Raw genomic sequence first — 23,569 nt, 5'->3', positions numbered from 1 at the left:
ATTTTAGACAGAAGTGTAAGCCGTAGTATCAGGTGAATGATAAGAGGTAGAAACGTTTATACTGGGTTGTTGTTGGGAGGGGGATGGAAAAATACTAAAGGACAGTCATTGGAGTAATGGCGGGGCTGTGTCTCAATATGTGTACTTGTGTGTTCCTCCGTTCTCGTGAACTTGTGATATGTCATCTGTCGGAGACCAAGTACTGTTCCAATTCAAAGTACGCATCAAGCTGAGAACGATAAAAATTTCCAGATGTGCTCTCGCTCCTTCCGTTTTATCGAGCATGCATTGGTTATGACTTGTGTGGACTTGGTACAGCCAAATATCCCAGAATACGTTTTATCCAAAACTCAAACACTAAAAACTTTTAAATACTACTCTTTCTAGATCACAAAATAAACTTTTAAGTTATTTTCAGGAGAGAATGTAGCTCTGTAAACTTCAAATATCTGCTTGATTTATCAAAACATCACATATTTGCAAAAGTGCTCTGACATTTTCTGAGACGTTTGTTACACACCAGCTTGATAGCAGACCGGGAGGTCAAGGTTAGAGATGGCACGATACCACTTTTTTATGTCCGATACCAATACCGATATTATAAATTTGGATATCGGCCGATACCGTAATGAATCCGATATAGTGTGTTTTTTAATCAATAAAACTGTTGTTTTTTTTTAAATATCTTGCTGCCTTTTGTATAAGTTCATACTCAAGTTTTAAAAAAAAAAAAAACACTAAAGCTATTCTGTTACACCTGTATGCAAAAAATACACTACACCCAAAATATTTCATGGTTCAGCAATACTGATCAATCTAACAAACATAAACCTACTCCATCCTCCCTATTCTGGTATTTTAAAGAGTAAGCAACTTAACTAATAGGGTTATAAACTCCCAGCAAAAAAAAAAAAATAGGGAACCACCCCCCACCTCATAATGCTTAATCGACGTAATCAACTTTAATTTGATGCAGTGTGAAAAGAAATGCACAGAAATAAATTATTTTTCAAGAATAATTAAATAGATTCAACATCTTTCTTCAACTGAATTACAGACTGCACAGATGGTACCTTCCCAAAGGAAAAAGTACTACAGCTTACTAGGGTATATTAGACTTAATAGTTACTATATACAGTAATGGACTTCTATACATTTTACATCAAATTAAAACTTTGGGTATAAGATTCAGATAATTATTTATTAAAAGCTACACATTTTAAATGAGAATAAGAAAGAAAAGTATGTCTTTGTGCCCCCTTTTTCCTGTTAATGCCCTATCGGCCCCCCTGGCTAAACTTTGCTAGATCCGCCCCTGCACAGTTACCAGCTATCAGCTGCATAGAAAAAGATCCTGGTGTTGAAAGTAATATTAAATAAATTCTAACAACAGATTATCAAGCTTAAACGTGCTGCTGTTGTTCAGCCACTGGTTTCCTCTTTCAGGCGAAGTGGGCGATAAACAAACAAGAGAGACGGACTCGCGACAGAAAAGCCAATCAGCTGATCATTAAGCAGTTTCAATTGAAGTAGCAGCAGGAGAGGGAGGGAGAGAGAAGAGGCAGTCGCTCCATATATCGGTTGTTAAGTTTAACGCGGGAATGCTTTACAAACATTCAGAGATGAACTTACACACTTGCTTTACTTCTCTCTGGTATAACTTTCTCGGAGATGAGATGCCCGTTTGGTAGCGAGGCTACAAATGCTCAACCAGACCACCACAGGCAGTGGCGGCCCTAGCCTGTTTGGCGCCCTGGGCGAACACTCCCCCCCCCCCCCCCCCCCCACACACACACACACACACAGAACATACACTCAACAAAAATATAAACGCAACACCTTTGTTACTGCTCCCATTCCCCATGGGATGGACGTAGAGACCTAAAATTCATTCCAGATACACAATATAACCATCCCTCCCAAACAGTGGTCACAAATGGTAGTGGGCACATCTGCCATATTGAGATAATCCATCCCACCTCACAGGTGTGCCACATCAGGATGCTGATCTGACATCATGAGTAGTGCACAGGTGTACCTCAGACTGCCCACAACAAAAGGCCACCCTGGAATGTGCAGTTTTGTCTCACAGCAAAATGCCACAGATGCCACAAGCAATGAGGGAGCGTGCAATTGGCATGCTGACAGCAGGAATGTCAACCAGATCTGTCGCCCGTGCATTGAATGTTCATTTCTCAACCATAAGCCGTCTCCACAGGCGTTTCAGAGAATATGGCAGCACATCCAACCGGCCTCACAACCGCAGACCTCGTGTAACCACCAGCCCAGGACCTCCACATCCAGCAGGTTCACCTCCAAGATCGTCTGAGACCAGCCACCCAGACAGCTGCTGGAACAATTGGTTTGCACAACCAAACAATTTCTGCACAAACTGTCAGAAACCATCTCAGGGACGCTCAACTGCATGCCCGTCGTCCTCATCGGGGTCTTGACCTGACTCCAGCTCGTCGCCGTAACAGACTTGTGTGGGCAAATGCTCACATTCGATGGCGTCTGGCACGTTGGAGAGGTGTGCGCTTCACGGATGAATCATGGTTCACATTGTTCAGGGCAGATGGCAGCTGAGAATGTCCCAGTTCTTGCATGGCCAGCATACTCACCGGACATGTCACCCATTGAGCATGTTCGGGATGTGCTTGACCGGCGTATACGACAGCGTGTACCAGTTCCCACGAATATCCAACAACCTCGCACAGCCATTGAAGTGGAGTGGACCAACATTCCACAGGCCACAATTGACAATCTGATAGACTCCATGCGACGATGTGTTGCACTGCATGAGGCAAATGGTGGTCACACCAGATACTGACCGGTTCTGGGTCCCCAGACCCCCAATAGCGCAAAAAACTGCACATTCCAGGGTGGCCTTTTGTTGTGGGCAGTCTGAGGTACACCTGTGCACTACTCATGATGTCAGATCAGCATCCTGATGTGGCACACCTGTGAGGTGGGATGGATTATCTCAATATAGCAGATGTGCCCACTACCACACATTTGGACTGATTTGTGACCACTGTTTGGGAGGGATGGTTATATTGTGTATCTGGAATGAATTTTAGGTCTCTACGTCCATCCCATGGGGAATGGGAGCAGTAACAAAGGTGTTGCGTTTATATTTTTGTTGAGTGTATTAAAGATTATACATCAACCCTTTAGAGCCTTACATCAACCCTTTTGATTGTAGCTTTTTATTTACAAACACTGAAACAAACCATGGTGTACAACTTATGCCAGTTATCTAACTAATTCATAGTCACCAGAATAACTCAGGTCTAATTTATGTACTTAAACACATTTGCTTTGTAATTTCATTCACAGTGTCAAAAGAATGAAGATGGAGGCCTGATGGACCAGTATCTTGTGTATGGAGAGGAGTACAAGGCTGTGAGAGATGCAGTTGCCAAGGCACTAGTAGACGGCAACATCGAGCAGATAGAAGAAGTCTGTGAGGTATTTCTGTCCTGTAATAAATATATTACGGACACTCCTTCATGTTTCATCTACCTATTACTGTTATATTGTTTTGATGAAACCGTGGGTGGGTAGTTTATTGAAACATTTCTCATTATTCATAGAGCACTGCAAGTGATGTTGTACAGTATCACTGCTAAGACCGTAAATGCTTAGTTGTATAGTTATTGTACTCACCATAGTGCTGTACTCTATATGCCCATTTTTACTTTTATCTTTATTTATACTTGTGATTTTTATTATTGTTTTTATTTGAAATACACTAGAAATGTATGGCTACACGAAGGAATCGGACAGTGTTCCTCCTGCTGGCTCTTTTCCGAGAGGTCACAACTCTGTACAGATCTGAAAACAGGGGTCTTCATCCTACTCCCAAGGTATGAACAGTGGCAAAATTAGAATCTGGATAATAATAATATCCAATAATTAATAATTTTAAGAAACAGCTCTACTCTACGCTCTATCCCAATGTCTTAATTCCTAATCCTAGCTCTAAATCTGAGTCCAGCCACCTTGCAGAGGAAAGTAATTTAGTCATTTGCAGTGTTGGGCAAGTTGGGCAATTATACTCACTAGTTACTTATTCAAAAAAGTAACTGAGTTAGTAAGTGAGTTACAAGATTCTAACAGTAATTAATTACTAGGAAAAGTAACTATTGCGTTACTTTAAAAAAAAAAATGTTTAACCCTCTGGGGTCCAGGATATAATTGGCATATTTTTGACTACTTTAGATTTTCCCTTCTACATTTCACCTTTAAAAACTATTTAATTTGCCTTGTTTGGTATCATCCTTTTCAGCACAATCTCATGTGTCTGAATTTACAGTTATGTTTTCATTTTGACATGCTATATTAGCAAAACTGATCTAAAATCAGACAAAAACGTAAAAATCAGAGTAGAAAAAGTTATAGTTTTTACTGTAACAACCACAAACATGTTTTTCATAACTTTAAATGCAAATATAAATTGTAAATTTTAAAATCATATGCACAAGTTTTGCAAACAACAAAGTTATTTACAGCCATTTACCTTTTACCCTTTTTTAACTAACCATTTCAAACTATTTACATAACAATCAGGTGTTCTGAATTCAATAAGATGCCACACAAATTATTTGTGCCACTCCAAAAAATAATTTCTGTCCACTATAAAGGAGAACATCACAGCCTGATACCTGCAGGTCTGACAGCAGCAGGTGTATCACTCCTCCTGTTTTCTACCTGGAGACATCGTTTACACTGTAATCTGCCTTTGGTGACTTTTTGGCAGCACCTGTAACATTCAGCAGCACTACACAAGACAACACATTAACTACACACTCCAAACACGCTAAACGTCACAAATGTCTCACATCTCAAAACTCGCTCTCTCTCATTTCCGCTCTCTTTCTTTCTGTCTCTCTCTTTCTCACCGTCACTCCTAAAACTTCCCCCTCTTGCTAAACAACCAAATGTCATGTTGCCGTATCATTTTTTGATTGGTTGACATTGTACATTTTTCCACCAACACGAAAGGGCTGTTTTTTGTTTTATTTTTTGGTCATATGTAGAGAGTGCTTGCTAGCACTGCCCTTACACAGTAAACGTGATGAAAGTATTCAAGAAAACAACTCTTATATATTGTTTATCATGACTCTGGTTTTACGTGGCCTATCAACACAATTAAAAAACTGGTATATATCACCTTGTTGCTTTGTCATCTTGAAGTGGTCATGTGATTGGTTTACTAGGACTACTTTATTCTTCCTCAGCCAAACAGCAGCACTCATGTGATTGTTTTGCCCCCTTAGCGCCACCGTTACATATAACGCCGTTATTCCCATCACTGGTCATTTGTACTCGTGACCCTGTTCTTTTGGTCACTCCCAAGATTTCATGACCGTAGGTGAGTGCTGGAATGCAGATAACTGATAAATTACATCTTGGTTCTCTCTTCTCTATAACAGTCTGGTACAGTGCATTACTGCTGAGGCTACACCAATCTGCCGGTCCAAGTTGCACTCCACCTTAACATCACTCATGAATAAAATCCCAAATCCCATTGGTAAACATGAGTAAACCCTCACTAGGTTTTGGATAAAGTGTACACTCACAAACCTGCATTTGAAACATTGGCTACCATAGCAGTATAGTATTGCAACATGGCATTTGTGTCTTCTAACTAAAATAGGAACATAAAAAGTACCATCATTGCCAGACCTGGCCCACATCTGGTTGACATGCACTGTTACCTCCCCACAATGAAGGTCTAGGGGTGTGTATGGGGACTGGTAACAAATGAGTCCATAACAGAATGAAAGGAGAACAGACAGAGGTGTTTAGTAAATAAAATAGTTTTTAATTATAGATAATCTTAACATAAAGAGCCGGCAACACCGTTTTACCAATAACACTAGAAAAAGAAAAAGGTTGCAACAACAAAGAACACAACAACCAAACAAACTCCACACCACAAGGAGGCACTTCCAGGGGCCCACAAGCTCACCCTGTCACTAGCAGCAGCTAACTTTACTGCTGCCGAGGCCCACAAGCCCACACTACTCACATGTAGCAGCTACACTGCACACTCCTTCCACAACTCCACACCACAGGCAGGACAATCACACATCTAGACCACAAAGCGGAGACACCAGAGAAAACCACCCTCATACATCCAGTTCAACCCCAGCTTATATAACCTCAGGCAGGTGATTGCTGACTGGGCCCAGGTGGTAAATGAGGCCATGGAGCAGCAGCTGTGACCTGGGGAGAGAGAAGAGCAAGAGAGAGACAGAGGGGTGGAGCAAGAGAGGAAGAGGCAGAGAGAAAACACCACACCCACACAAGGGCAGTTTCAGGAGGCCCAGCTAGGACCGTAACATACACTCTGCCATGACACCAGTCAGTCAGAAGTGCCAGCTTGATGCCAGATCCGGGCCAGACCTGTTTTCTATGAGCCTGGGCCACTTAACCCAAACCACAATCGAGCCAGATATGGCATGCCATCGGATAAACAGTGGTATCAAGCTAAAACACTGGCCTACATCTTGATTTATCATAAAGCGTATTAAAATATTAATTTAAAAAATGCTAAATTAGAGGGCTTGATCTGTGTATGACATGGTTAACTGTCAATATCTACAGCTAGTTAAACTATTATATCACAGATTGCCTTGCTAATGTATTAAGGCAGAGGTTGCCAAAGTGGGGGCGCAGTAAGAATTTAAAAAAAAAAGGATGCTCGCACACTACTAGCATATGGACGGATTTTTGACGGGGCTCCCACACAAATGCAAAGCAGAGAATGAAGCATCGCCAAATTTGCTTACAAACCAACTTCCTTCAAAACCAAAGAATAGAAAATATGATGAAACATATCTTGTCTTTGGCTTCGCCTGCACAACAGCGGTGCCAAGGTAGGTCTCCCCAACAGAATTTGTTTCCCCTGCGTCAGGACCACACACTGGGCTGTCCAAATCACGGACAAACAGCATCCCAAATTATTGATTTTTAGTTCACAAACACTTCTTATAATGAAATTTTGGTGATATTAGCTCTTTATATATATAAAAAAAAATACAGTGGGATACAAATATCAGGATATCAGGCTTACCCTGCCACAATTTATTCCCCAGTTCAAATCATGGACAAACAGTATCCCACAGTTGTTTATGTTTTTAAACCCATTTTGCACAGAGAGACATTTATTATTATTAATACTGTTACACAGTAAAAAAAAAAAAAAGTGTGTTGCTTCTCTTAGATGTTTTCTGTATCCCCAACAGCAATGTAATGGATTTGATGACCTCATTAACGGCTCAAGATACCTGCCCCAAAGAGAAGTAAGAAACTTTGCGTCAGCATTGATTTATAACAGACTGGGAGCTCTTACCATCCAACCTGGTAATACCATTGAGGAAAACACTGTTATCGAGCTGATCATCCATCTAGCAGCTGTGCTGCTCACAGGGAGTCACCCTCTGCTGATGCCACTGAAAAACATTGGCCTGTCACCTGAAAATATGCAGGTAAACAGTGTGATTGTATATAAAAGATTGATTTAGCCACATGGTTTTACCCATTAGTTTGTGGAATCACATTTCAAACCCTTGATTTTAGTTTTATTTCCAGAAATGACTAGGTTTGGATAAGATAGTGGTATGCTAATGTGCCTTTGAGCTATGTAATATGGAGTCAGGTTTATCTACAAAAAGTAAACAGTTTTGGGAATTGTTATTTCAAAATAGTGCTCAAGGATGGACAGTGACCAACACATTTAAAATCTTTTTTTTTATATTAACCATTAAATCATCACAACTCCCACATATTAGATATTTTTCCCATTGCAGATACTCTGAGATAATGTCATAGTTAAGGCAGATGTTAAAACGAAGCAGATGAAAGTGAAGCTAGTCTTTACTGGCTCCAGGAATACAACTCAGCAAACACAATAACACTCAAAAATAGAAGAAGGATACATCTGTGCTGCTTACTCTCTGCAATGGATAACTTCAGCAAGATAAGATTAATGTTACCTTTATGGCATTTATTAGATTTTCACTTAATTTAACCTACAGAGGGCTTTTATACCCACAATGCCTGATGACATGTTAGCTGTTGCCCAGGCAGCCATACAACAACAAGAAACACACTATCAGGGCCAGCTCACTTGGTATGGTAAGTATTATTCCTTTCATATATGCAAGTAAATTCATTTTTAATGATCTGTTCTTGTAACTGGGTATTCTGACAATTTGACAACCTTTCAAATTGAGGAGAGGATTTCCTCTCCTCACCAGGAAATATTTGGATGACCTATATTTCAGTCATCATGCTTGTTACACCCCGGCCTAGGCAACCGGGGTGCAACGTAGAAACACAAAGATACGGAAAATAAAACCACGAAGGCCCTCCACCAAAATCCCAAAACGAAAATATCCCATGACGAAAGTATTAACAACCCATTCACAACTATTTACAACAGACTATTTATTTACAACAAAAACCACCAAACTATTTACAACACGGGGGAGATCGCGACCATGACATACAGAAACACAGGGCTTAAATACATGGAGGGAGCAATCAGGGAATGGACAACAGGAGGGAAACACAGCAGGGGCAAATCAGAACTGACGAGACAGGGAAACGTAAACTGAACACACTAAGATAACAACAGACCTTCAAAATAAAGTAGGAAACACATGACAGTCACGCAAAAACAAAACACTGACAACACCGAAACGTAACATTTCCCCCTACCCAAAAATCAAACATGTAACCCCAAGTGAAAAGTTTGATTCAGACAAACGAAGGCTGAAACGAAGGCAGACGAAGCTGATGGAGGCTGGAGCGGTCCCACTGACCCTCCAGCAGACGACGAAGGCTGAAGCGGTCCCTCGGACCCTCCAGCGAAGGCGGATGGAGGCTGGAGCGGTCCCACGGACCCTCCAGCGACGACAAAGGCTGGGGCGGTCCCACGGACCCTCCCCTCAGCGAAGGCAGACGAAGCTGATGAAGGCTGGAGCGGTCCCACTGACCCTCCAGCAGACGACGAAGGCTGGAGCGGTCCCTCGGACCCCCCAGCGGAGACGGACAGCTGAAGCGAAGGCAGACGAAGATGATGAAGGCTGGAGCGGTCCCACTGACCCTCCAGCAGACGACGAAGGCTGGAGCGGTCCCTCGGACCCTCCAGCGAAGGCGGATGAAGGCTGGAGCAGTCCCACGGACCCTCCAGCAGACAAACGAAGGCTGGAGCGGTCCCCCGGATCCTCCAGCGAAGACGAGCAGCCCACCAGCTGCAAACACGGACACGCAGCCCACCAGCTGCAAACACGGACACGCACCCCACCAGCTGCAGAAGGCTGGAGCGGTTCCCCGGACCCTCCAGCGAAGGCGGATGAAGGCTGGAGCAGTCCCTCGGACCCTCCAGCAGACGACGAAGGCCGGGGCGGTCCCTCGGACCCTCCAGCGAAGGCGGATGAAGGCTGGACCGGCCCGCGGACCCTCCAGCGAAGACAGACGGCTGAAGCGGTCCCTCCCTCGGACCCTCCAGCGACGGCGGACGGCTGAAGCGGTCCCCGGGCCCTCCAGCGAAGACAGACGGAGGCTGAAGCGGCCCTCGGACCCTCCAGCGATTGGACGAGCCCCCATATGTTACACCCCGGCCTAGGCAACCGGGGTGCAACGTAGAAACACAAAGATACGGAAAATAAAACCACGAAGGCCCTCCACCTTATCTTTGTTTTTCTACGTTGCACCCCGGTTGCCTAGGCCGGGGTGTAACATAGCTAAACCTTAAATGATTTGAAAGACATTATGAAAAAGAGATATGGCACCCAAAACAACCCTGAATTGAAATCTTTGGTAGAATTCTGCTCCACCAAAAGGTTAATGGCCTGTATTTGTATAGCGCTTTACTAGTCCCTAAGGACCCCAAAGCGCTTTACACATTCAGTCATCTACCCATTCACACACTGGTGATGGCAAGCTACATTGTAGCCACAGCCACCCTGGGGCGCACTGACAGAGGCGAGGCTGCCGGACACTGGCGCCACCAGGCTCTCTGACCACCACCAGTAGGCAACGGGTGAAGTGTCTTGCCCAAGGACACAACAACCGAGACTGTCCAAGCCGGGGCTCGAACCAGCAACCTTCCGATTACAAGGCAAACTCCAAACTCTTGAGCCACAATCGACCAATAGCACTTCCAGGGGACACAAAGCTTTTAAAAAGCTTCATTATGGGGCAAATTCACTAGAGATTTAGTTTTTAAGATTTACCTGGTCATTTTTGCTGACCATTGAATAAAAGTTAATATAGATTGGTCAGATGTTTTACCAAGATGGCAGACTTGGTTCAGGAGTAATTTGCATAAACCTGACCATAAATTCACAGATTAATCTATATTATGTCTTTTTCACAGTCTGTCCAAATAATCACCCATGCTGTGTTGATATGGTAAGCCATTTTTTTGCTGTTCCAGTTAATATATTCTTCACAATTATTACAGACTCGATGTTTTATAATTATACTGTATGTTTAATCTTGCACTGCAGTGCGGCCGGCCCATGGAGAGAGGCCGATGTCTGGAGTGTGGCGCAGACGTTGGAGGGGAACATCACATAGCCTTGCCTGGATTCACACAAGTTCCATTGCACGAGTGAGTGTCAGTAATTGTAAAGCAAAATACTGCATTAAATAAATCTCTTTACTGATAAAGTAAAACTTTGTAGAAAAAAATTGCTATATAATTTGTGCTGTCTATTAAAACAATACTGGAATATTAAAAAGAAATTATTCTGGTATTTCGCACGAGGGAACCATCAAAAATGCAGATAAACTGATTTTGTACAAAACTTTCTCTTGTATAAAATATGAACGACAGAAATCATTCAAGTTTGGGTTTTTTTATTGGTAAATCTGTTAAAAGAAGCACATTTGTTATGCTAGTGGTTTTGTTTTTTAAAAATCAATATTATCCTTTATTTTGTGAAGTAAAATAAACTAAATTCCCATTGTCAATTTTTTAAACTTATAAGTTTTCATTTTTGTGCATTTAAAAAGTTTAACAATGAGACTGCACCGTGAACAGAAAATTCTGACGAGACGATTCCGACCAGTAGTTTGATATCATTGAATTGCTCTGTCACGGCGATGTCTTTTGAGAATGGACCAAAAAGCAGACACTGAGAAAGGAATCTTTAAACAAAAGCGAGACTTTACTTGGGCTGATGAAAGGAGAAAACACAAAAGCTAAGGCAAAACAGGTATGACAACTAAACTGGAAAACTAACTATAAAAACTATGAAGACTGTGAGAACTATGATGTGGAATAAACAGATGACCTGACAATGAACAAAGGAAAACAGAGGACTTAAATGCACACAGGAGGTGATGAGGGGAAGTGGAAACACATGGGGAAGCAGCCAACTAGAATAAACATAATGACGCCACAGGGGAAATGACACTAAACACAATGACAAAGACACAAAGACTGTTTCAAAATAAACCAGGAAACACTGAGAAAATAACAATAATCAAAAAATAAAAATAAAACACACAAAACCCTGGGTCACAGACCCAGTACCATTACATACTCTGTGTATTCATTGTGTTGGAAAGGTTTAGTTTAAAAAAAAAAACTGTAAAGAATGAGTTCAGATTTTTTTTCATGGATACTGCAGAAAAACTGGTTAGTATTCACAACCAGTATGTATTAAAAAGAGGCTGTCACATAGTGATATCAAATTTTCCACAAAGAAAGAGTAACACATATCTTCAAAGACAAAATGTCAGTCAGAATACTTTTTTGTTTGTTGTATACAATACAGTTTTTTTTTCTTTAATTTCTTTGTTAGCTGTGTTTGCTGGTTTTTCTTCCAGAGATTATTTCTTTTGAGATTGTAGATGCTGCGTGTGTAATATAAGAAGCAGAGTTCAGTTTGTTTTAGAACGGCAGCAGTTTGGTCTGTTTTTGTTAGAGTGGGTTTATTTGTCTTGTTATGGCTGTACTTCAAGTATACTCTTAAAAACAATACATATTTTATGCATAGTATAACCTTGTGAACTAATTGTCAAAATTAAATTTTCTAAAAGCAGCACAAGGGTAATATTATATTAACTTTCACATGTGTGCTTGCGCTTCTAAAGGTCACCTGTTTTGCACTGGGGGGAGACCTACTCTACTTTTTACTCATGCAAATCTGTTGTTTTAGGGATCAAACACGTCCCGGTCACATTCTGGGAGACCCTCAACGGAGAAACAACCCAGATGCCTTAGATACCAAAAACATGTCTCTGACTCCCTTTACTCTGGTCCGGCTAGTTACACATCTCGCCATGATGCTGGGAGCCTCAGAGAAACCTCAGGTGAGCTCTAATTTAGAGGCTCTTAACCATCATAAATAAAGTATCTAAAGCTATTTTGTACAGTAGCTGTAATATTTAAGCAGCTTTTGGTGACTTGGTGAGACTAGCATTGTTTTAGGTTGTGTGTAGTTCACTGATTAATATTCTGCAAAATAGTTCAACTCAATGAACGATGTTGCTGTCTTGCATGTAGTATGATGCTATTATCCACTGTTTTTTTTTTCAGGTTGTCCAACAGATAATCCAGCCACCTGTGGAGGATGTCAGTTTGTTTCTCAGGCTGCACATAATAAAGGATCTTGAACAGCTGTCACAGGCACTGGGAAAAGGAGCTGACGACACTGTAACATCTGTTCACTTGGTGCTCAGATCACTTCAAGAACTACCACATGCCAGTAACTGTAAGGAAGCCATTTGTTAAAGGACATACATGGCAGGACAAAAGACTGTGAAAAGAAACTTAATAATAATTTGAATAAAGCAGACCTCCATAGACAGGAATTGTTCGTGAGGATTAAATGTCAACAAATATGGAAACTGGTATTTGACTGTTTAACCAATGGCTATGTAAATGTTTTTTCTAGCTACTATTGACCCTCACCTTACATCCAAAGAATCCAGAAACACCTGGGAGACTACTGTGGCTACAGATATTATGACACCAAAGTTGAAGGTAATTCTTTAAAATCACTATTTACATGTTTTGACTTTTTTCATTTTATAACTGATATTTTTTCAGTCTTATTTGTACATAACTGCCTTTGCCAATATTTTGTGTCCAGGATCTTGACCAACTCCTACAAGAGGCAAAGGGAACCATTAGAAATGACTCCCGTGTATCTTCCAACTTCATCATAAGGACGATCCACGGTGATGACTGTAGCTTCCTCGCCTCACTGCAACAGGGCTCTGAGGTCGACAGCTCAGCAGTGTGGAGCTGCAGGGAGAGGCTGTCGCTGCTCAGCCTCACACACATTATGGAGACTAATGATCAAAAGGAGGAGCTCCCCCTGCTCTGGAGGTTCCTGCAGAAGGTGTGTGTCTCACAGATGTAACGCTTTCACAAAATTATTTGGAATTCACTGCTCTTGTGCATTTCTAACAATCCTGAAATTTTCCTTTTGTGCAACCTTTATGTAACACCCGCCCCACGTTCTATTGAGAGGGGTCTTTACTACTGATACTCCCATTTTGATGTTTGTGACATGAATTGTGCAATAAAATAGACTATATGGAAATAAACCAGACACAAGCAGGTCAATTATAAAATACTTCTAAAAAACAAAAGAAAATAAGTAACATTAATAAAGTTGTCGAGCAATGGTTAGGTATCTAATATCAACTGTAACCAAATGATTAAATAATATGGTGGGCCCACACACACTCCTTAACTGCAACAGTCTTTCTGTGTTAACAAACACCTCATTGCAGGCCTGAGTCGTGGCTCGGGTGCATTGGGACCTAAAACAACTTGGCCGCTTCACTTGTTGCCAAGCACTAAAATAAAAAGCACGTGCAAACAATAGTACTCACACCTCCAGGCAGTTCAAGGGGATAGCGGGGGAAACTGGGTCAAGGCCACTAGCAGGGCGCGGCAGCAGCACTCGCAGTTACCGTATCCACGTGTTCCCACGTTAACACATAAGCACAACAAAAGGGACCTCTCTGGCATGCCAGCAAGAGCTCTGTCTCCTCCTACCAAATCAAATAACCCAGCTAAATGCTGATTTACATACTATTACATACTGCAATATTACCATTTGCTAAATATATGAGTAAATATATGAGTTTCAAACACAACTCACAGATTCATATTTACCTCACAGTAGGGTACTACAGCTTTCACACTGATCGTCAACCTGAAAATAAAAGTTTGTCACCTTCCCATGAACTCTGCGTCCACATGACACTGTTCCTCATCTCTCCTCTCTCTTTCCGCGGAGTGAACACGGCTCCCCACTTACTCCAACCCACTCTACCTGAGACTACTTCAGGATTGGCCCGGAACTGTAGTACATACCAATACCATTACAGAAAATAATGACATACACCTCAAAATGCAAATAAGAACGCTGTGCATCTAATTAACACACATTTGTATTCATTCTTAAACACACATAACATTTACATTCAACCATCAAAATAAATGAACTATTTATATAGCCAGGGCTACATTTAGACTAAATGTCAAATTTGTCCTTATATATTATGACTTTTGATTTTTCTGTAGTTGAGCTCTTTCACTGCTTTGATTTCTTTTTTCCAATTTGAATCCCATTATTCATAATAATGTTGTTTCTAAAACTATTTTAGAAATATTATTGATTATTACTATTATTTCCTGTGTGCACTAAAAGTTTTACTTATAGAGGGTCACCAGTATCTAACACTGATAGAAAGGTGGGGTCAGTTCTGGGCAGTTCACAATCCAATCACAGGGCTGACATGTAGCTTGACTTCAGACTACAAGCCCAAATTGGCATATAAAGACATGCAATCATTTGTGCCTGCTGCTAATTTGGAATTACAGATTAGCCAAACCTGTGAAATCTATAGATTTGATTAAACTACAATATTACTTTGCAACATGTATTATCCTGACATTCTATATATAAAATCATAATAAATTACTCTTTAAAGTTTCAATAAGTGGGTCAATATTCTCAGTAACAGAATTAGAAATGACCAAAGATGTGATAGCCATTTATCTAAACTTCTTTTTACAGGAAAGAGAATTTCGACATATCAAATTCCTCCCAGAAATCCTAATGCTGCAGAAACGTTTGGTGAGAAAGTACCAGAATGCAACTGAAGAGATCGCGGGTTCCATCAGAGAATTTATTGATCAGCAAACAGGTACAGAGATTAGATGGACTTAAACTTGAACAATTGACTGTTGTACTAATTTGTATTCATTTGGAAATCAAAAACAAAATCTATCACCAAAGTTAATATTTGCTGCAGGGACAACTGACATATTTTTTTCTCTCTGTTTCATTTCATGTCATAAAAATGTAGTCACTGTTTCTTTGCCTTTTGTCTTTTTTTAAGTTTTTAGTCACTGTTTCTAAATTATTTGTTCCAGACATGAGCCCATGGTATCAAAAACACATTGAGACCTTCCTGAAAACATGGAATGAGCTAAGAGTCTCTGTGACCGGCAGTAAGTAAAGCACTAACCTGCTCTTTGTCTCACCTTCACATTCAATCTGTTTATGTTATTACATATTTTCTTGTCTCTCCTTAAACTATTTTGTTCTGTGCATTGTGTTGAAATTAAAAAGATAAATAAATGAATAACATGTCTTCAATTTAACTTAAAAGAACAGTGCAGTTCTTGATTGATTTCAGTTGCCCTGTGAGAACATACATTTACAGTGTACTCTACATGACAATAGTCATCATTTTGTCTGCTACAGTCGAGTACAATAATTGATGTTTTTGTGTATATACCACATAAGTCAAAGTAATGGAAAAAGCTGTATTACAAATAAGGAATTATTTATCTGTCCTTTCAAAACTATAGATGAAATAAAAATTCCAGAAGAATTTTGCAGCAGGGATTTGGACCTGGACAGTGACCTCAGGTACCTCCTGCCCCGTCGGCAGGGTCCAGGCCTGTGTGCCACAGGGCTGGTCAGCTATCTGGTGACTCTCCACAATGAGTTGGTGAATGCAGTGGACCGTCACACACGAGAGGACAACAGGTACTTTATTCTGTACCTGTTGTACCATTTATTCTGCATTTTATTTCTACCTATCTATTTTCTACCTGAAGTTCAAGTGAAACGTCAATAGTCTTAAGTTAGGTGAGTCAAATGAGTATCATTCACAGGTGTTAGTATTAAAAATCCTTCCTTTCGCCTTGGAGCTTGACATAGAAACACAGAGCCACATAACCGATGCCATTGATATATTATATATTGTAAATATAATACAGTTAAGTTTTGCTCAACAAACATTTTTCTTCATTCTAGACCAACATTTATTCAAAATTATTTGGAAAAGAAATGTTGGAAGATTAAAGTTCATATCTACATTGTGATGTCTGCAGTGACTACACAGTGAGTCTGTTGGAGCTAATGGAGCAGCATGTGATCAGCTATGATGTGGAGAAGGACCTGTTTCCTCTGGTTTTGTCCAACTGCCAGTACAGCTTGGAACGTGGCCACGAGACAATATCTGAGTATGACCTGCCCAGGATCCAACAGCAGATCCTCACCCGCTTTCTGCAGGGAAAACCTCTCATTACCCGCGCAGTGAGTCCCCACAGCCTGGTTTGGTTAAAACATGTGTCCCACACCTTAAATGACCCAAATTCCTAACTACTGTACGATCTGGTGTTGACTGGATTGTGCATTACCTTCAGGGATCTTTCAAGCTCAGAATGAATCTTTGAAGGTGGTCATGCAACACCCTTAGTGTATATTTATTTGTTTTTATTTTTTGCATGATTCAACATACTGAAATCTAAAAAGCACAAATGAGAAGGAAGTTCACTTTCTGTTAAACTTCTGTCATAACCAGTGTTGGGACTAACGCGTTATTAAGTAACGCGTTACAGTAACTACGTTATTATTGTGGTAACGAGCACGGTAACTAGTTATTATGCCAAAATCAGGAACGCGTTACTCGTTACTGGGATTTAGATAGGGTCGTTACTCGTTACTTCGTGTGGTGGCTATCGCGGAGCTTCCACAGATTCAGTAACATTAGCAAGTGGTGGAGGCCAGCAGGTGGATGAAGGAAAAGGGACGCAGAAGGAAAAGAGACCCGAGGCGGCCGCCGGTCCAAGTGTGAACTGAACTTCAGGTAAGAAGTTATGACCTGCAGTCTCTCTGGGTCAGATATGAACCAAGTTTAGGTGGAGTTTATTTTCGTTATTCTGACTTTTTCCGTACTGCGTGCTAGCTAGCATGACGGAGTTTCTATACAGCTGGGTGGGTGCTATGAAGTTAATGATGTTGAACTTTATTTTGTTCATAAGTTATTAGAGTTGCCAACCGTCCCGTCTGGTATTCAGAGAAAATATTACGCGTTTCTTATTGAGGTGAAAAGGAACAGTTTGTCCCGTAATTCAGCTACAATGAAAAAGGCACAAAGCTGGAGTTACTCTGTGTCTTTACGTTGCACAGCTGCCTCTTCTTCTCTCATTCTCTCCCCTCCCTCTCCCGTTTCTACTTCAATCATGAAAACTGATCAATGATCAGCTGATCGTCTTTTCTCTCTTGTGTGTTTATCGCCCACTTTGCGCCGAAAGAGGAAACCAGCGGATGTCGCGCTAAACAACAGCAGCACGTTTAAGCTTGATCAGCTGTTGTTAGAATTTATTTAATATTAATTTCTAGTATCAGCTGATGTTTGCTGGAGCCACAGCTGCAAAAAAGCTGCTGGTCATGATATGGTTTGGTTATGTGGTGAGAGGGAAACATGAAGATGAAACCAGGAGATGTCCTTACTGGATCATCAGAGCTGAACAGGTGATGGAGAAACAGGTTTACCTTTTAGGTGACATGAATGAGTTGAAGGGAAGTTATGAACTGTTTCTGAGAGACAAATAACCCCAGGATCCTTTTCTAAGTAGCTGACAGCTGGTAACTGTGCAGGGGCGGGTCTAGCAAAGTGTTGCCAGGGGGGCAGGTAGGGCATTAACAGGGAAAGGGGGGCACAAAGAAATACTTTTCTTTCTTATTCTCATTTAAAATGTCTAGCTTTTAAAAAATAATTATCTGAGTCTTACAACAAACGATTGATAGATTGATGCATATATACCATCAGACAGTGTACATCACTGTCACAACAGCGTTTGTTTTCATTCAAAGGCTTTATGATTTTTCCTATAATGGTGGGCCAGTCTCTAGTCAAAATGCCCGGGATGATTTTTTTGTCCCAGTCCAGCTCTGTATGCAGCTCATCTGCAGTCTGGTGTTGCCTACATCTTCCTATTCGGAAGGCAGAATTTCCGAGTTCTGAGTACAATCGAAAGCACCACGACTGCAGTTTTTGTGTTGGATGTAAAAGGCGCAGATGACACTGTGACGTAGGCTAGAATCATGGCAGCAGTCAATGACGGTCCAGGCGTGGGATTTCTCTCGTGGAAATATGCACATTATCTTTTCCTTTCTATTGGTAGGTGGCACAGTGCACTTGTGGCAAGTAAGCAAGCTAGAAGACTGGCAAAGTTATGGAAGCAACACATTAACAAGAGAATTCTGAGTAAAACCAAAGTTACTTTCCCTAGTAACTAGTTACTTTGAAAGTAACGAGTAACTTGAAGTAACTGAGTTACTTTTGAGAGAAGTAACTAGTAATGTAACTAAGTTACTATTTTAAAGTAACTTACCCAACACTGGTCATAACAGATGGCAGGGAGCAAGCTGAAGCTGAACTAAAAACAATACAAACACAAGCAAGACTAAGCTATTATTGTTTATTCCAAATTTTTATCACAGGAATTGCTACAGCATGTAGATGTGGGTGTAAAGACCTCTGTGCAGCACATTGTTAAACAAACAAATAGTGTAATCAAATGTGTAGACCACTTCACTACAGAGATTTTATTTATTGTGCTGGTTAACTTCATCATTTGAGTTCTCATATTGTATCTGTTCTGTGTGGTCATACTTATTTTGCAGTAATATCTATGTGTTTATATTGATTCACCACTTTTGAAATCCAAGCTCAAAACCATTCTGTTTAAAACTGCTTTTTTGTGATCCCTAAACCAAACCCCTTCACTAAACCCCCTGTTTTTCATTAAGGGAATTCCCACGTTGGTCAACACGCAAGAGAGAGACTATGAAACCATTTTCAAAACTGTTCATGGAAAAGTGCCACAGGTACAGTACTGCGTTAGCAAGTTATCACTACACTTTGATGTACTTTACAACCCTACATGATTATAGCTGTCTATGTGTAAAACCCAAAATACATATTTAAGGTACAAAATTTCCAGGTTAAACAACAAATTTATTTTCACTTGGTTTGTGCTGAGTCAATAACTAACAGTACCAGTTAACAGCAAAAGCACTGACACATGATATGTGGACTTTAGATAGTAATGGATTATTACAGTTATACCAGATTAAATTCTTGTTTTTCACCAAATCACAGATTTATTTCAGGCCTAATAGTTACAGCAAATAAAGCAATACTCCTGACATTCATCCAGCTGTATTTGACTTAAAAGTACTACTCAAGCTTTACATTTGATATTTATGTACATGTGCATGCACACAGCAATAAAGGGATTTACATAACTTGTGTCTTTGAGGTTCGCTAATATTTTTGTTTCTCTATCAGAGTGTTCTGACATCTATGGCACAGAATACTGTGTCCAGACAGCTGGACTCCTACAGCGAGGTGTGCGAGGCGCTCAAGATTGTGGAGCTGCTTCTGGGTTTCCTCTCAATGACGGGTGGTGATCCCACAATGAAACTGGTCACTTACCTTCAGGAAATACTAAAGATGGACCAAAGCATTGATCATCACATACTGAAGGTCATTACATGTACACTCTTTCACTCTGAGCCTCACATGTCAAACATCAATATTAATAATAAGACAAAAACCAGATAGAACAAACTGTTTATAAGTTGTTGAGGGGTTTTCACTTTTTTGCAGGCTTTTAGCAAATGTGAACTGCAGCAATGTGTTTGTCTGTGGCAAGTCCTGTCCTCTCTCAACTCTGAAAAAATGCTGCAACTCAAAAGAGTAAGTTTGATTTTTGCTGTATTTTTTTTTTCAGATTCAAAATTGCCAGATTAAACATCATATGCTTATTTTTCACTAAGCATAGATAAATTGTAAGTTTTGAAGCTTAGCTTCAGTGTTAGATTAAATGAATGTGGCTTGTACTAAAAAAATCACTAAATGGTCAGTATGACCATTAACCATATATGCCAATCCATCTACCATATACATACAAAATGCATGACTGCATGTCTTGTTAAAAAGGAGCCCTTTTCGGGGTATCCAGCCGAGTACCAGGTGCCACTGACTGAGGAAAACAAGACTGAGCTGAAAGGATTCATGTCCAGAGGAAATGTGGACCAGTGGCTGCTTGAGATGCATGAGTTCCTCTTGTTGCGCCTGGGCCGCCTACGGGCAACTGAGGACTACAATCCATCATGGAGGTAAACCTGTTGTATAGTACCAAATTTTTGTTTGGTAATGCCAGGGTTGTTTTTGGCCCTGATTTAGCAGGTGTGAAGAACGATTTGCATCCTAAGCCTCACAGTCACTGCAGATGATCCTGTGTAGCCAAAATATGGATATATAAGAGTGATCTCAGAGATGCAAAGATATGCATAAAGTTATAGATTAGTCAGAATGAAACAAAAGATTTTCATCTAAGTATTAAAAACTTAAAATTATTTATATTTAAAACTGTGTTAGTTTGTCTAATTAATTTTCAATTAAGTCTCTGAAAATGTGTGACTGTGTATAAAAATGACTGTAATTCCTAAACAGTTAAAAAAAAATCTGCACTTCCATCAAGTCTTAAATTTTCCATTTAAAATCAACTGCAATGGCGTACAGAGGCAAAGCTATCTTAAAAAGGTCTTTGTCCAATTACTTTTGAGTTTTTATGCATATTTTATTCCACATCACTATAGTGCCCCATCGTTTGGCCTTGTCTATACCAAAAGTGTGTCTTTATTATAATATGTTTTTAGTTTTCCTGCTAAGTAAAAAATTATTTGCTCCAATGTAAAGTTATCTATTAAATGAATATATTCTTTCTTTTGACAGTCTGAAGGAGGCGGTCAGTGCCTACATGGATCGTAAAGAAGTAGAAGTCCCTACTTACGTGGAGGAAAACCTCTCTGAAAAGGTGAAGCTGTCTCAGATAATTGAGACCTGGAAATACACCATCACAGCCAAACAGGAGTTGATGAATGAGTGATCAACTGAATGAGTGCATAGAGAGATATTAGTTATCTAAAGAAGTAAACAAAGGTATTTTTTCTGCATTTATTGATGTAATAATCATAGGACGTGTTGTGCTGTTAATTTGTTTTTGGAATTATTTTACAAATTCAATTCAACAACCAAAAACTATATTTACATTTTAATATTTTATTTTTCATTTTATTTTACTTCTCTTGCGAATGGTTTGAATTTTAAAAAGAAGAGTAATATTATCATGCTGCAAGGAGTGAATAATATTTCTCCATTTAATAAGAAATTAAAGCAATAGGTGATTGATACGCATAGAAAAAAGCAAAATCGTGTAATCCAATGTAAATGTGCGTGGTTCGTTCATAAATATGCAAGGGAATGGTATACTGAGCATTTTCTACTTTTTCATTCATATAAAATTTTTCTTATATTTTTTAATTCTCTAAGTTTTTATTTGCATTTGTGTAAAAGTTGAGATTTGCTAATTTTTTATGTTTTTTTTTTTTCATTTAATAGCTTGAGTTATCAGATTTCTATGACGTGTGTTGAACCGCCTCGAGGCGACTTTTGTTGTGATTTGGCGCTATATAAATAAAATTGAATTAAATCGAATTGAATTGAACCAGAGATCTTAGTTTATCATTTAACTTTAAGTCATACTACTTTTTTGAACTCTTTTATTTGTTTATGGTCTTGTTGATGTTTGTCTTGATTCGTTTATAATAAAGATTAGAAATGACCTTTAACCTCTGTGAATACAATGAAACAGCAAAGCAGAATAAACTCAAGCACATCCTCAGTGAGCTGCTCATGTATTCACTGTGAGAGTATATACAGTATGACTGCTTTGATATATTTTATATATCATTTTTACATGATTATGTTTTTGTTTTAAGGTGAAATCTTTTAGGGTGAAGTAACAACAGGATAGATTGATAAACTAGTACGAAAACTGCACATTTTCCATTTTTTCTTACATGTTAAAAAATTATAAATGTTCATTTGCATAAAAGTGACTTGAATACGTTCATTTAAACAAAACATTTGATTTGCAGTAATGAGATCATTTCTATTTATCTGTGGCGGAAAGTTTTTTTGTTTTGTTTTTTTATTTTTGTGTGTTAAGCAACTTCATCAAACATGAAGTATGTAAGGAGATAAACTGGATGAGTTTATCATTTTTATTTTTTGTCTTTATAAACCAACAGGTTTTACTCTTCTATGTTTGTATTATTTTTTTTAATTTTTCATTCCTTTACTGAGAAAATTGATGATGATTCACTGTTTTTATGGTTTGTTTTAGCATTATTCTTGCATTTATTTTACAGCTAAAGAACAAATTATGATTTAAACATAAACTAGTAAAGAAATTAAAGATTGATAGTTTTATTTTTACATTTTACTAACAGTGTCAAATACTTTTTGTTTGCATCAATATAAAAAGTCAATATTTTACATTTTATCTGTTTTCTCTAATACTTGGATTTGAAAATTTTAAAATAACACTGAGGCTCAACAAAAACAATGATACACAGCAAGGCAGATAAAACAAGTGCATTATTTCTTCGATATGAGCCACCTGCTCATGTGTTGCATTTTGTCAATCTAAAAAAGTTACTAAGAGTTATTTAGAAAATTCAGAAATGCATTGTTGAATTTGACAATCATATAGTGTGAAACTTTGTTGATTTACCCTTTATGTCGAAGGATTATGTACACATTTCTTCTTTTTTTTCTGCTTTCTTTTTTTTTATCAAGTATATTTTTACTATTGACCAGCACTCAGAGACAAAATTGTATTTTTTCTTACATATATCAAGTATCCTGTATTGATTATTTGTTGTGTATCTGCTAAAAGATTAAAGTACATTGGAAAATGTTTCCTCTGATATAGTCAATGAAGTAGTTGTAACACACATGTGACCTAAAATGTATTATTTCTGCCATAGTTACACATTTTCAGTCACTTATTGAAAATTAACCCCCTCTGGAAAAAAAATCTGTTCAGCTTTAGGAGACTGTCTGACTTAGATTATCTGGTTATTTTATGATTCATTGTGAGTAAATCAATAGTGTTTTTAAAAATTTTAATACAATAACATATTTATGTTTTATGGTTGTTTACAGTGCATTGAAAAAAATTCATACCCCTTCAACTTTTAAACATTTTGTCACCTTACAGCCACAAACTTCAATGTTTTCGATTGAGATTGTCAGTGACTGACCAACACAAAGTAGCACATAATTGTTATGTGGTACAAAAAGGAGACATGGATGTAGATAAAAGTTGTAGGGTTAGGTTGAGCAAGGAAAGCACTGGTCA

At 39.2% G+C, this 23,569-nt stretch overlaps 1 protein-coding gene across 3 annotated transcripts in view; it reads left to right on the top strand.

Annotated features, from left to right (window-relative positions):
- Nucleotides 1-23,125, top strand: part of LOC101486791 (E3 ubiquitin-protein ligase rnf213-alpha) — a 65,494-nt gene extending 42,369 nt beyond the window's left edge. For 2 of the 3 annotated variants that reach the window (XM_076874333.1, XM_076874332.1), the window contains 19 exons: nt 3,340-3,471; nt 3,759-3,869; nt 7,257-7,499; nt 8,049-8,148; nt 10,397-10,431; nt 10,530-10,633; nt 12,189-12,342; nt 12,569-12,743; nt 12,927-13,015; nt 13,125-13,376; nt 15,069-15,198; nt 15,428-15,505; nt 15,869-16,049; nt 16,397-16,601; nt 19,104-19,181; nt 19,645-19,842; nt 19,966-20,055; nt 20,299-20,477; nt 21,097-23,125. In XM_076874333.1, coding sequence (XP_076730448.1) covers nt 3,340-3,471; nt 3,759-3,869; nt 7,257-7,499; nt 8,049-8,148; nt 10,397-10,431; nt 10,530-10,633; nt 12,189-12,342; nt 12,569-12,743; nt 12,927-13,015; nt 13,125-13,376; nt 15,069-15,198; nt 15,428-15,505; nt 15,869-16,049; nt 16,397-16,601; nt 19,104-19,181; nt 19,645-19,842; nt 19,966-20,055; nt 20,299-20,477; nt 21,097-21,250 — 2,688 coding nt within the window. In that variant the 3' untranslated portion in view covers nt 21,251-23,125. Of the gene's footprint in view, nt 1-2,218; nt 2,918-3,339; nt 3,472-3,758; nt 3,870-7,256; nt 7,500-8,048; nt 8,149-10,396; nt 10,432-10,529; nt 10,634-12,188; nt 12,343-12,568; nt 12,744-12,926; nt 13,016-13,124; nt 13,377-15,068; nt 15,199-15,427; nt 15,506-15,868; nt 16,050-16,396; nt 16,602-19,103; nt 19,182-19,644; nt 19,843-19,965; nt 20,056-20,298; nt 20,478-21,096 lie in introns of those variants that run through there. The other variant, XM_076874334.1, reaches the window with a different exon arrangement.
- Nucleotides 23,126-23,569: the final 444 nt, after the last annotated feature.

This window comes from Maylandia zebra, linkage group LG15 (genome assembly GCF_041146795.1).
Source record: "Maylandia zebra isolate NMK-2024a linkage group LG15, Mzebra_GT3a, whole genome shotgun sequence".
Lineage (NCBI taxonomy): Eukaryota > Metazoa > Chordata > Actinopteri > Cichliformes > Cichlidae > Maylandia > Maylandia zebra.
The sequence above is the reverse complement of the archived record's forward strand: the minus strand, read 5'-3'. Positions and strand labels throughout refer to the sequence as shown.